The sequence below is a fragment of the Xenopus laevis genome, chromosome 2S (assembly GCF_017654675.1).
Source record: "Xenopus laevis strain J_2021 chromosome 2S, Xenopus_laevis_v10.1, whole genome shotgun sequence".
Taxonomy (NCBI): domain Eukaryota; kingdom Metazoa; phylum Chordata; class Amphibia; order Anura; family Pipidae; genus Xenopus; species Xenopus laevis.
Window position 1 is genome coordinate 87,320,888 of NC_054374.1, and position 15,351 is coordinate 87,336,238.

Sequence of the window (15,351 nt, forward strand, 5' to 3'; positions counted from 1 at the left end):
CTGTCTGGCCTGTGTTTGCCATTGTGTCCTATATGTGTTTCAAGGTTTCAGATATTTGGTATCAGCTTTAAAAGGTAAAAGGCTCAGTAGCTTCTAAACATCTGTCCCCACACTGGGCTTCCAATTGCCATATGAGAGCAGCAGTGCATAAGGGGTTGCTAATGTAAAGTCTTGTACATTTTATATTATATTTTAATGGGCCATTTGCCGATTAAGCCTCCTACAGCTCCTTTCCCATTCCTGAAATGCTTTGCTGAGACGCTGTCTCTTTGTTATTCTCAAACTGCCAGGCCATTCTGGATCTGCAGCAGAAACAAACAAGAGGCCATATTATTAATGCCCCTCTGTTCTTTTTTGGAGGGCTTGCTGAAACGGTTTGCATCAAATTTTACTACATATGACCTATGCCAAACATAGTTTCCCTGCATGAAAAATCAATTGAAAGGCAGAAATAGCATTTTTAGATATGGTTTTCTTTTATTTGGTAAAATGTTATGTAAAATGACAGAGGGGATTTTAGCTTCTTTGAGATTGCAAAAATCACTTTTTAAAATTTAAATATATCGAGACAAAACTTCCAACATGATTAAATACTTTCCTTAGTACCAGCCATAAAGATCCTGCAGGCTTTTATACATAGCCTCTTACTTTATTATAAAAATACATTTTATAAAAATATAAGGTTTTAGAAAGACATTTACTGCATTTTACTACTATCCATGTTCAGTATGTATGTTGTGTTAAACACATGTGGAGCACCAGAAACTTCTTTTTCGTGTACCATCCTGTCCTATTTGTCTACTTCTTTAAGCTACCCAACTTGTGCTTTTACAGCTGATACCGCTGGTCCACAGGGAGGCCACAGACAGAGCAGCACACTTTTCTTAGTGGAAAGCTCCATTACATACAGCACATCTCTCTGGCCTGGGATTTTTTACCTCAAGTAGCTTTTTGTCATATACAAACAAAATAATGATTTCCTAGAGGGAACCATAAATATTTAAAGCACACCCCCTTCACAGCTCTATATGAGATATGGCTTGCATGACAAAATTAACCTGTGTTATCATTTGTGTAGATTGTGTATGATATTTTGCTGTGCCATCTTTGTTACTAAGACTTTGTCCAGTCATGTCACTCTAATTATATAGATTATTATCAACCTTTTTAATTAAAGTTAAAAAAAGTTAATTTTAATTAAAAGTTCACTTATAGTATGTTATAGAATGTCCTATTTCTACAACCTTGCAATTGGACTTCATTATTTACTTTCTGCCTCTCTTTAGCTTTCTGGGGGACATTGACTGTCTAAAAATGTTTGCTCTGTAAGACTACACTGTTAGTTTTATTGTTACTTTTTATTACGTTTCTTTTCATTCCCTTCATATTCCAGTCTTCTGTTTGAAACAACTGCCTGTAAACAGGGTAAACTGGACCCTAGCAACCAAACAGCTGTAGAAAGAGCTGCTGAACAGAAAGCTAGAATAATTGAAAAAACACAGAAAATAAAAAATGACCAATTGCAAATTGTTTCAGAATATCAGTGCCTACTTCTTACTGAAAGTTCATTTAAAGGTAAACAACCCGTTTACAATACATTTTGTGCCATGGTGCACCATTGGATCTACAAGGTACTCTATGACAGTGTAAATCAAAAAGCAAATAAGAAAATCTATTGATACTGATGCCCTACACATGAGCCCACTGTATACTGTAGTTAGTGTTCCATATGTTAGAAATTGTATGGGGGAAACCGGTTACCCAAAAAATTTTTTTAAGAACTTTTGCAGGCCATCATGAATATCAAGAATATGAGGTAAGTAACAGAAGATTGAGGAAGATCTATGCACTGCAGTGCACTTTGCCTGGTCTGAGTTGGCGAAGGCAAGTCTGGCGAAAGAGGTAATGTTCAGTAAAATCTGCATTTTAAAGAATTTGCGGAGTAACGTCCATTTGCCACAGAGCCTGGCGATAGAGCGTGAATGAGTGCTAGTGTCTATCTCTTTTGCTAGCGAATTGGCGCCTGCGCCCATTAGTAAATCGGCGATGTCCCTGTGGGCGGTAACGCTGGCGAATTATCGCTAGATTTTGACACTTTGTACATTAGTAAATCTGCCCCTTAGACTCTATAATAATAGTTTTGTAAAAAGATCTAGTTGGATTCAGAGGGCCGCCTCCTATTCTTCATGTGCTTCCATTATTCGGAGTAAGTCAGATTTCCCTGTGGGTGTCTGATAAAACAATAAATCTCCTGAGTTCCAATTACCAGTAAATAAAGGCAGTGTCATGGATCTGTGCTAAAATATGCTTGTTTTACTTCCGTTGCCACACACTGTCACTTTGGTTTAACGCATTACAGATTGTTATCCAGTGCTCTCACTTGTGGAATATCATTTAAAGAGAGACTAATTAAACTGCTCTGTTGGTATCCCTGTGTGCTTCAATTGTTACAATTGTTACTCTCAGGAAAGGGATATGTTACCTGCTATTTAACATTGTATCCCAGCCAAACAAGCAACAAGAAAAATATTCTGTTAGGTTAAAAAGTATAAATTCCAAACAATGCTTCAGGTTTCATGTAGTGAGTAAGTTGAGATCCAGATGGTACAGGCAGGTATTCCATAGACGTACACTGGCTACAGCAAATATCAACAGCAAGACACTTCAAAAAGGATTTCATTAAAAGATACTTACGTTTTTACATATGGATCGGAATACCCATTGGCATCCATTGCTGCCAGATGAGCGCATCTTATGATGCCCACCAGCAAACCTGACTTTTGGGAGCTGTATTTCAATGATATAAGGATTCGCCCACGTTCCTCCAAAGATTTGTCTTCTGTTTTATCTATCTATGAGAGAGAGAATGGAGAATGTGACTGAGAGGCAGAATGGTTGGTGCACAGCTATAGCAATGAGATCATTTTCTTGAGATACATTTTCCCATTAAACAGAAGGATATGGGATCACTTTTAGAACTAGATTTGTTTTAGTGTATATTAAGTGAAGGCAGCCAATTTAAAGACATGTTGGGCTTATGTGAGACTCTTGGTGGCACTCTAACAAAATTGCTTTTGTGCGTATGAAACATTCTGCAGATGTGTGTGAAATCAAATCAATTTGAATCTGAAAAACATGTTACAGTATGAAATGTTTAGGTAATGACACTTCATAATAGACACTGCTTCCCTTTTAGTTTTACACTATGGATATACTGTAGAGATGCTTTTTCCATTTCCCTGTAAACAGATTTATATACTGCTGCTCAAATTAAAAAAACATACAAAAAACACATTGTTTTTGCACAATAATAAAAAAGTGCTTCTAGTCACATATTACTTTATAACATATAACTTCATTAAACTTTTTCTTCTTTTTACTATTGAAATGTTATGGGGCAAATTGCGCCAGGCGCAACTTCGTCGCACTTCGCCACGCTTCGCCAGGCGTAGTTTCGCCAGGGCTCCGCAAATTCACTAAAATCCGAAGTTGCGCACAGGGGTAGCGTAAGGTTGCGAAGTTGCGCTAGCGTTGAATCGCTATATAAAGCGAAGTTGCGCTAGCGAAGGCTAATTTGCATACGGCGCGAAATTCAAATTTCAATGGAGGAACAAGTATCTGCACTATAAATGCCTAGAAAACCTTCAAATCAGCAAATAAAATTTTTATTTTGCCCTACACTTGTGCCCACTGTCTAGGTAAGTTGCCATGAGTCAGGAAATGTAGGGGGGAGGAAGGGGAGCCCCAAAAATTTTTCGATCTTTTTCAGCCTATCAGCCATCATGTAGAAAACACGCCAGCGTTTTTTGGGACTTAGAAAAAATTTTGACATTTTTTAAACAATCCCTATCTACTCTATTGCGCTTCGCCAGGTCTGAGGTGGCGAAGGAAGTCTAGCGTAAAAGGTAGCGTTCAGTACACTGCGCAAGTTAGTGAATTTGCGTAGTTTCGTCGCTAGCGAAGATTCGCCTGGCGTAAGGTTGCGAAGTAACACTAGCGAAACTACGCCAGCGTTCGTTAGTGAATTTGCGCAGTAGCGAAAATGCCAAACGCTAGCGAATTAACGCTAGCGTTCGGCGTTTCGCGTCTTAGTGAATTTGCCCCTATGTCTCTCCAACTTCTTTCTCTTCTTTTTTTTTTCATTTACTTAAACCATCAGCTCTTTTGCAGCCAGGATGCCATTTCCCACAATGCCTTGCATGTTCTGCCTGAGAATAAGTAAGCAGCCATTGTGTGAACTGGAGGCTGGAGAAGAGCTGCACAAAAACCGAAACCTCTCAAATTATTGAATATTTTTCATTTACACATATGTTTAAAGTCTTTGGAAAAAAAACATTTGTATATATACAGTATATATGAAAATAATTAATTTAAATAATTTCCTTGATTTTTATATATATATAATATATATATATACACATACACTTGGCTTATAGATAAACTAATACACAGAACCATCCCTTGCAACATGGGGAATGACCAGCAAAGGAATAGGTTCTTTATAATATGCAATGCTAAGATGGCACTCCTCTCCAGCTGGTCATGTGTACAAATGAGTACTACCACTATTCATAACACACGTATTGTTGCAGAATGCATTTTTTCCTAAAGTAACAAAATATTTCCACACGGAAATAAACTGGTGTCCTTATTGTTCTGTGCAGACAATTGAGGTAAGTTTATAGCAGAAAGTGGCTTCAGCTGTTTCTATTCCTTTCTTCTGCACTAGAAAAGTCTTATTGGGCAAAGGAATGAAGATATTTGCAATGCAGTGTGAGAGCAAAGTTGCCTGTGCAGTGACACTGAAAGGAAACTAATAATAGCAATAGATATAAGACAGAAATTCTGGCTGGCAAAGAAGCAGCATAATATCAGTATCTTCAATGAACATCCTGTATGTGCTAATATGAATATCTGAAAGTCACAGTTGTTCAGTTGTTCCCCTACAAAGATTTTGGTACTCGGAGCCAGAAAGCCACCCACCTCTCTCACAGAGCCGCTGGAAATTCTTCACTGTTAAAAAGGAAATGCTGCCTCATTATCTCATTTGAATTTCACTTTATTAAAGTTTAGCCTTGTAGCTACCGGAGTCTGAAAGATTTTTAATACACAAACAGATTAAAATAATATTGAATCAAGCTTGATTTTTAAAAATAGTGGAAAGGCACAAGGGGTAAAATCTATTTTTAAATTTGTCTGTGCACTAAGTCGGAATTTTATAGGAGGAATAATTATTTAATACATCAATACTCCGCTCTCTTGCATTTATTATTCAACAAAGGATCAAAAAAGGTCAACCATCCCGATGCCTCAATCAACATGCGGCTCAAGGCCTGTATGCATAAATAATCCATACTGACAAATGCATAGAAAGATATTTGATAAAAATATGCTGGGTGATAATGGTTTTAAATGTAAACGTATATTTATGCATACAGTGATCAAGGAAGACCACAAGTCCACAGTATGATTAGAGAGCATTAATTAAAGGGTCCTGATTGAATTTTGGAGAGCACTGCTGGCTCAAGCTGGTATGTCTTTGAACTTAATGCAGACACTCATCATAGCTAGAAGATGCCTGTAACCAATTTGACATCTTATATAGTGAAAGATCTAAAATAACTACAAGCATACAGAAATGCTCTCTGGCCTCCAACATATTCCACTGCGCTATAAAATAAATGGGTGTGTACATTGAAAATGCAAATTACAGGGATGGTAATATTAGTTCTGGCTTTCAGTGTGTCACTGTCAGCAAGTGATATTTTGGACATTATCTAGGGAGCCACCATCATCACATCAACAGAGATAAAACGTGTGTTTCAGTCCAATCCTTGGTGCTTCCATAGGGCCATATCACTCTGTTTTATTATTCATAAAGCAGAAAATGCACCACCTCCAACCTTAAAGACCTATACAGACTGTGGGGGGGTAACAACAAATACATTAAAACAAATATATACCCTCACATATATTAAATATATACACATACTTATGCTTAATTAGCTGTATATGTTGAGATCACTGTAGCTTTGGATATTATGCTTATTCAAGAAATCAGCCATCATAACATCACATTCTTAACCTCACTGCCCTCACCATGAAGAACCACTTACACTGCTTAAAGCAAATATTCTGCTCCTCGAGTCTAATGTGGTAGCCTCTTGTTATTTGTTTTAGTCTGCCAATAATGGCATCTAAAGTACTTTTTACTGTAGTATCTATGGAAGTTTTTTTCCTTTATATAAAAGATATTGTCTATCACAACCCTAAGTTCATTGGAAGGGATATCTTATTAAGTTAAGTAACCCCTTTTTGATGGCTAAACCCACTTTTGCATCCTTTAAAATGTCTTGCTTAAAACATATACAGCTGTTCCTAAATATCCTGCAACAATGTCTTAGAATTTGTGTAGCTCCTTAAAGGAACAGTTACACTAAAAAATGAAAGTGATTTAAAGTAAATAAAATATAATGTAGTGTTACCCTGCACAGGTCAAACTGATCTGTTTGCTTCAGAAACACTACTATAGTTCATATAAACAAACTGCTGTGTAGCAATGGTGGAAATTGAAAAAAGGCTACTGTATATGGCACAAGTTAAATAGCGGTTAACAGATAACACCATTATGTTCTACAGAGCTTATCTGTTATTTGCTGTCTAACTTGAGCCTTTTCTCCTTTGAATGGCTGCCCCCATTGCTACACAGCAGCTTATTGATATAAACAATAGTAGTGTTTCTGAAGCAAACACATCAGTTTTACCAGTGTTGGGCAACACTGCATTATATTTTTATCACTTTAAAATGCTTTCATTTTTTGATACTGTTACTGTTCCTTTAACATTCCCCGGTTACCTCATACCACAACTATACGGAAGAGCATAACACACTACTTTTATTTTGCATGTATAATGATATGTAGGGTAATATCCTTCCCATTTCTTATATCACAAAACTTGGTCATGTGGACACACCTCTTGCATGTCTTTTCAGCTTATATTGATATAGTTCTCGGTTCTGGTTTTAGAACGTTTTCCAACTTGTCTTGCAAGTTAGTTGCCCTTGTACCAAAATTGACCATCTGTGTTTCAAAATTCTCTGTATCGCTCCTAGTTACAGTTATAAATGGATACATTGCATTATATTTTAGGGGACGCATTTTTATTTTTTATAGAAGAGACTGTATATTACAAACGTAAGCATTTTTTATCTCCTTGTTATACACTTCTTAGTGTAGCCCCATCAACACTTGAGGTTGAAGCACTCTTCATTGAATAACTGCTTTGCATGTGGAGTAATGGCTACAGAAAGTCTCTCCTGATGAAGACTGGAGAATGACAACTATGGAAGTATAGAAGGGTATTATTAGAGGTCTCTTTTCTATAGCCCTCTTTACATAAAACCACATTTTTCTGGGTAAGCAAGAGGTCAGAAATAATAATTCTCTTTAGATTTTAAGTATGAACTAGGTGTTAACCAAATTATGATTGTACCCCCTTCCAAAGCATTAAAATGTCATCAATATAACATAGCCTAAAGTCTGTCTGCTCTTCACCTACTATAGCCAGACTTGTACTATATTCTTCCTCCATCTCACTTCTAGCCAGGGAAAGATGGTCATAGGATGGTCACGGGCTGGGACATGTGAAGCCATCATAGTTGTCTCTTATACTTGTATATAACACTGGTTGCCATAAACAAAAATAAACAACATTTATGTTTTGATAATCTGTCTTTGTACATTAATGATCTATAATATGTCTGCTTTATAAGATCCAGTTTGGAGAGTTTAAGGTTTAGTACTATTAAGTATTTAGTACAATTAATCTTCTTTAAACGGCGCTTTTGTAGTAAAGTAATTGCATATTTGTAGAAGAATATAGTATATGCTAGTAGTATGTAAGTTAAACTATTTGCTGATGATAAAGCTGGATTTGCTGCTTTAGCTCTTGATTAGAGTAATTAATCAAAGTGGCCTTTTAATAGGATGCAATTACATGTGTTTTTGCTACAGCCCTTTTAACATATCTAAAAGGGCTCCAGACACAGTTTTATTGTAATCAAGTCATTAAATTGGTGTCAAGCCCTGAAATGTTTACGATATTAAACTTACATTATCCATTACTTAAATAAAACATGAAAAAATAAACACTTTTGTTGATTTTTAAGTTTGTGAGTATTTTAAGAAATAATACCACTTCAAATATTTATTTTTTAACTTTATTTTGGTTTTTACAAATTATTTTGTATTTAAATAATTATCTTGAATTAGTAACAGGCAATTTACGCTTATAATGACAACTCTTCCAAAAAAAATCTTTACTCAGCTTCAGATGCTGAAAAATCCATTGTAGACATCCTTTAAACCAAAATGTGTGCATAGCCCCTGTCTTTGCGTGCCATTGCTCACGGGCCTGACACCGATCACATGTAATGATATTGTAAGGGGATTGTTACCTGGACCTTACAATATTGTTTACTAGTAAAATGCAGCTAATTTTAAAATGAAGAAGGGCGTGAAAAACTATTCGTAGCAGCACAATGTGCGTAACAGGTTTTTTCATACCTCCCAACTGTCCCTTTTTCGGAGGGACAGTCCCTCTTTTGACAGCTCAACCCGCAGTCCCTCATTTGTACTGGAAAGTCCCTCTTTTCTCTGCACTGAACAGCCAGAAAAAGAAACAAAGTTTCTCACTTAATTGGCTTTTAGCAGAGAGCCCAGAACAGTTAACAGGTGCAAATAAGATACTTTGTCACAATTTTGAGACACAAAAACACAGTTTAGATAAGGAGAAATATTTTAAAACTTTCATAACCTGCCAAATTTTGTAAATAAACATGGTAATTAGGGGTGTGACCACAGAAAGGGGTGTGGTCAAAAAAATTGCTGCGCTACGTGCGGAAAAAATTTTTTTGTCCCTCTTTTTACTTCCAAAATGTTGGGAGGTATGCTTTTTTCAAGTCAAATGATTGATTTGTGATACATACATAGTAAGTGCAATAGCCACCTGAGTGATCACGGTCTGTGAATGGTTAACAATTGGGGCATGCACAGTAAGAGAAAGGCTAGCATTGATGACATCTCCATGCCTATTGCCTAGATATGTTTAGGGTTGCCACCTGGCAGGTATTTTACAGGCCTGGCCGGTAAAAATGATTGTTGATCCCCATGTTATTAATAGGGAAAAAAGATAAATATATAGGAAGGCCGGTATTTTTTTCCAGAAAAGGTGGCAACCCTAGATATGTTGGGGGTTGCAAACTTTAAAAAAAAGATACCATCAGCTGTTGAGAAAGCTACACAGTAGATGTGAAATATGTCTATTATAACCTTACTATAACATACGCTTGCAGAAAAAAGAACATCTAAACTCTCTGACTTTTTTAGATCATATGTCATATGCTCATTTAGATAACTGTCAGCAATAAGCAGGTTATTCACAGGATCAAGAAAGCCCTTAAAATTTCCTTTTGATTTCTTTTCTTTTTGCTATGATGGACTCAAGCAGGGGCGGAACCGCCCGCCCCCCTCTAGTTCCGTTTCTGGACTCAAGGATCCTCTGCTTGTGAATTGTGTCTGCACCTCAGAATCAGTAGCACCTCTTGTACAAAACTGTAGAAGCAGCAGACTATTTCTTTCAAAGCAACGTGTTTAATCATATTAAATATTCTTCTGAGGCTGAAATACTAATTTTTTAATGTCCGAGACACTTATCTATACTATTTTGAGATTAAAGCTTGAAGGAAATGGTTCATAAAATCTCAATATATAAATCCCTATTGTATTTAAAAGCAAAGAAAAGCTGTCTATACACTGTAAGATTCACTCATTTGGCAAGGTTGACAGGTGAAAGAATCTGTGTCTGATTTGGCCTCACAAAACATGGATAAATCCTATTCTACAATTGAACAAGGAGTGGATTATAGAAGTATGCCTATGGAGTAGTGATGGGCGAATTTGCGCCGTTTCGCTTCGCCGAAAAATTCGCGAATTTCGCGCGAAATTCGCAAACGGCGAAAAATTAGTGAAACGGCGCTGGCGTCTCGTTTTTGACGCCGGCGTCTCGTTTTTGACGCCGGCGCCCGTTTTTTCGACGCGAATTTTCGCGGGCGTTTTGCGAATTTATTCGCTGGACGCGAATCGCGCAAATTCGCCGCGAATTCGCGCCTGGCGAATAAATTCGCCCATCACTACTATGGAGTCTTGACAAAGTGGTCTTTGTCCAACAAGATTTTCAAACCTGTTCGATATATATACCCATACATGCATGATGCAGGGTCAACCTGGAGGTACCAATTCAGCAGCTTTTGTCCAGGGAAGAGTGGGGTGGTTACAAGATTTCAGCTGAATTTGAAACTTAGAAAAACATCTATGAATCAGAGAAATTCAAAACATAGTCTTGAAAAACTTCTAGTACTTTCCTTATTTCTTTGAACTTGTAAAACTTCTAGTACTTTCCTTATTTCTTTGAACTTGTAAAATGTCATTTTGATAAAATGTTCAGATTCTGTTCTAGCCCAGATACTGGATACAAGAACAGCATAAAGGTATTTATTACGCCTCATGTAGCTATTCGAATCTAGTCATTTTCTCCACAAATTAGGGGTAAATTCTTTGATATTCACCTGTAGACTACAATAAAGTTTTGATGAGATTAACAACAAAAGACATGTTTTTGCTAGAACAGAATCTGATCCCATATGATTTGCACTACTCAAAGAATTGCTCTACTTTTAATTCAGCTGCCATCCAGAAGTACTTGGGGATGTGTTTGCAAAGAAGAGCACTATGAGTCCTGTGAGTGACTGTGGTAGTGAGAAAAATAATAATTTGTATTGAAACTTTCCATATTTTTATTTGACAAATCATCTTTCAGTCTTATTCATTCTTAGCATATAAAAACAATTACGTTTAAGTGGTGTGCAAATTGATTATGTATGTATATATATAGTGTACTTACTACATTATGAGGGACTTTTGTATTGAACGTCCTAGAATCTCTGTAACTCAGGACAAATATGACACTTGCTGTTGCTTCAAAGTTCTGGGTATATACTGCTATAATTAAGTATTGAGAAGGCCTCTGTAATTTATGGAGGGGTGAGAAAATGCACACAAGCAACAAAAAACAAGGAGGAGTAGGTTTATTTTCTCCTACTCAAAGACTTGTGGACTAGAATCCAATACCATGAAAAGCATTTCAATAAGCAGAAACATCGACATTGTAGCAGCTTAGCTTTGCCTTGTAGGAAAATCTTAAATTAGTTTCTAAAGCAAATCCTATATAAACATGTCTATAATTTTATTTTTTGCAACCAATAATACATCCCCCAACCATGATCTGCAGACTCCAACCCATTTTATTCAGCCCATGATTGCCCACTTATCATAGAGCCCTGCTTCTTAAACATAAGCTTATGGGAACCCAACTTAAATCTTAGTTATACAATCTTAGTTATACAATCTTAGTTATAGCATCTTAGTTATAAGGAGCTTACTTACATAGTTAGATAGTATCGAGTTGAAAAAAGACAAAGTCCATCAAGTTCAACCCTTTCCAAATGAAAACCCAGCATCCATACACACACCCCTCCATACACTGACATAAATTCTATATACCCATATCTATACTAACTATAGAGTTTAGTATCACAATAGCCTTTGATATTATGTCTGTCCAAGAAATCATCCAAACCATTCTTAAAGGTATTAACTGAATCAGCCATCACAACATCACCCGGCAGTGCATTCCACAACCTCACTGTCCTGACTGTGAAGAACCATCTACGTTGCTTCAAATGCTTCAAGTTTGTTTCCTCCAGTCTGAAGGGGTGGCCTCTGTTGCTTAGATCCTCTTTATGGGTAAAAAGGTCCCCTGCTATTTGTCTATAAGGTCCTCTACTGTACTTGTAAAGTGTAATCATGTCCCCTCGCGAGAAAACAACCCCATCCTTGACAGTCTACCATTATAATTTAAATCTTCTATTCCTCTAACCAGTTTGGTTGCAAGTCTCTGCACTCTCTCCAGCTCATTTATATCCCTCTTAAGGACTGGAGCATAAACTGCACTGCATACTCCAGATGAGGCCTTACCAGGGACCTATAAAGAGGCATAAGTTTTCATCCCTTGAGTTAATGCCCTTTTTTATGCAAAACAGAACTTTATTTGCTTTAGTAGCCACAGAATGACACTGCCTGGAATTAGACAACTTGTTAGCTACAAAAAACCCTAGATGCTTCTCAGTTAAGAAAACTCCCAACACACTGTCATTTAGGGGCATATTTACTTAGCTCGAGTGAAGGATTAGAATAAAAAATATTTTGTAATTCTAAGTATTTTTTTGGCTACTTCTACCTTCGACTACGACTTTGAATTGAACGATTCAAACTAAAAATCGTTAGACTATTCAACTATTCGATAGTCGAAGTACCGTCTCTTTAAAAAAAACTTAGATCACCTACTTCGCCACCTAAAACCTACCGAGCATCAATGTTAGCTTATGGGGAAGGTCCCCATAGGCTTTCTAGGCAATTTGGGATCGAAGGAAATTTGTTCGATCGATGGATTAAAATTGTTTAATTAAAATGTAATAGTTAATTAACCCTCAATATTCGACCATTAGTAAATGTGCCCCTTAGTGTATAACTTGCATTTATATTATTTTTGCCAAAGTTCATAACCTTGCATTTATCAACATTGAACCTCATTTTCCAGTTTGCTGCCCAGTTTTCCAACTTAGTCAAATCACACTGCAAGGTGGCAGCATCCTGCATGGAACCTATAGCGCTGCACAATTTAGTATCATCAGCAATAATAGAAACACTTGAGATCATAGAGATCATAAGTTAAGTTATAGATCTGACCCTGTAGTCCATCCTGTTTCTTCCTAAGCACACCAAAGTGATATGTAACCACAAACATATAATAATACAATTGGCATAGTAACTAACAGAGTCCTATAGGAGGATGCCCCTGTACTGTTTACCTGCAGAAATACCAAGTTTGTAACATGAATAAAGAGTTATTGCAGGTGTAAGAGGCAGATTTATGTTTCCATCATATTTTTTTGAGAAATATCACTAAAAGTTTCATTATCACAAAATACACATTTTGTAATTTATGCCAAGGGCTACAGATAATTTACCTTCTGACATTCTTGTAATATGAAACAAAATTATTTATTACTCAGGCACTGATAATGGCACAAGAGTCAAATGGAAATTACTTACAGGCAATTGCTTTTCTAGACAGATGCTAAAGTTTTTGGTTTGATTTGGCTTCAGCTTTTTGAGAGGAATTCTTGTCTCGCCGATGAATTCATTGTGACGGAATTTATCCTCATCGCATACAGAAATTCTGCATGAAAACACAAAGAAGTCAAAACACACTCAAATCATTTGGTGGCAAAATGATCTTCTAGGTTTTCCTTCATCCTTTGTAGCAACAATATTCTTATAATGTTCATTGTTAAGATTCAATATCTCCTGCAATAACACAGAAGAGCTATCCTGTTTTTAAATATTTTCAAAACTATGTTTTAAAACTCCATTTTTAAGAAATTCTACCAGTAAAGCACAGTTCTTTAAAAACTGGACTAATAAAAAAAAATACAAAATAATTATTATATTTGGCTTTCTGAACAAACAGAAAACAGCATTAACCGAAAAATTAATGATTGCATTATTAATATGAATTTCCCGCAGTAGTGGTGTGCATCAAAACGTATCCAGTTCCCAGCTCAATGCATTTGAAACGCTCCCAAGATCAAGAAAATAATTTTGGCCTGTTCAATATAAAAATGACACAGTGATCCCATACTCCTTTTGAAAGGAGAAAACTAGGCTAGAGGGCAGAAGTTAAAATTATTCAAAAATGATTTTTAAAAAAGGCATTTCTAGATGTTTTCAGAGTAACTTTCTTGGTGAGTGTTCTCTACACCTTTTAATAAATTATTATTATGCACTTTGTAGTCTTCAGTGAAAATGAATTAGTCTGTATTATTACAGTAATGAAAAAAAAGTAGCACAATCTATAAAATTAAAAGTGTATACAAAATCTGAAAAGATTACAACAGAGGCAACATGACCAAGTACAACAGATAAATATTGTTGTATTTATAGCACAAAATATATAAATATTTTTTGACATTTGATTCAATGTCAATTTGAGAAAATACATAAAGGGTTATTTAGTAACAGTAGGGCAGCAGGGTGTGAAGTGCACCATTTTTTCACACTTTGTACCTTGGCCAACCATCAGTGACTGTAGTCACAGGTCCTTACATCCCAGATTTGTGCCCCCCGTAGTTGCAGCCAGTGAGGCAAAGTAAATACAATTGTGTGTGCCGTCGTAGCAAATTGGATTGAAGTTGTTACTAACTGTATTATATTTATGGTGCACATCTGCTTTGCCTAAAGGTGCAACCTGCCGTGGGAATTGCTGCCAAATTCAGGGGGACTCAGTTCCACAGTATCAATAGATGCACCTGCACAGTCTTTTCCAAAAGAGGCAGAATTAATGCAATGGTGCTAAACAAAAGGAGCATTTTTTCGGACTTGGAAAAATTTTCAAATAAATTTTAGGAACTTTTATCTACTCTATTGCACTTCACCTGGTCTGAGGTGGTGAAGGCAGGTCTGGCGCAAAAGGTAACGTTCAGTAAAATCTGCATCTTAGTGAATTTGCGTAGTTATGTTCATTCGCCAGAGCGCAAATTCGTCTGGCATTAGGGAGCGAAGTACCGCTAAAGTCTATCTCCTTCGCTAGCGAAGTTACGCCAGCGACCATTAATAAATCAGCAAAGTACTGACAAGACGTCACTCTGGCGAATTTTTGCCAGCTTTAGTCACTTCGCCCTTTAGTAAATTTGCCCCATAATTTGTTAATACGTTGAACCACCATTTCTGCAGCATATGGCCTCACATTAATATACTTTGGGCAGAAAATGAAAAAAGGGTTAACATATTTTAATGAATGTCGTCAATGTGTAATGCAGTAACTAAAAGCAAGCGGAATAGAATACTGTATTTTGTAATGTATTACCATCCTTAAAAGAACAGAAGGAACTGTTGGATAAATCCCGTGACAAGGCAAACAAAACCATTGTTGAGAGATTGACATACGACCTCACGACGTACACACCTGACAGTGGACCTTTGACAAGAGCAATACGTGAACACTGGTCAGTATTAGAGAGGGAATAAATCTTTTCCGCCTATATTTAGAACATATCCACGCATCACTTACAAGAGAGGATGCAATCTACGTGATTTACTCGTGAAAATCAACCCTGTTCATTGCAACACACGAGTTCCAGTGCGCATCAGTAGAGAAGTGGGAAATACCGGC

General features: G+C 36.6%; 1 protein-coding gene across 1 annotated transcript in view; it reads right to left on the reverse strand.

Annotated features, from left to right (window-relative positions):
• The window catches only part of doc2b.S (double C2-like domains, beta S homeolog), a 252,308-nt gene that overhangs the window by 50,061 nt on the left and 186,896 nt on the right, over positions 1–15,351 (reverse strand). The window contains exons 5-6 of the mRNA XM_041584108.1: positions 13,233–13,359; positions 2,695–2,852 (exon numbers count right to left, since the gene is read on the reverse strand). Of these exons, the coding sequence (XP_041440042.1) occupies positions 2,695–2,852; positions 13,233–13,359 (285 nt within the window). The remainder of the gene's footprint in view (positions 1–2,694; positions 2,853–13,232; positions 13,360–15,351) is intronic.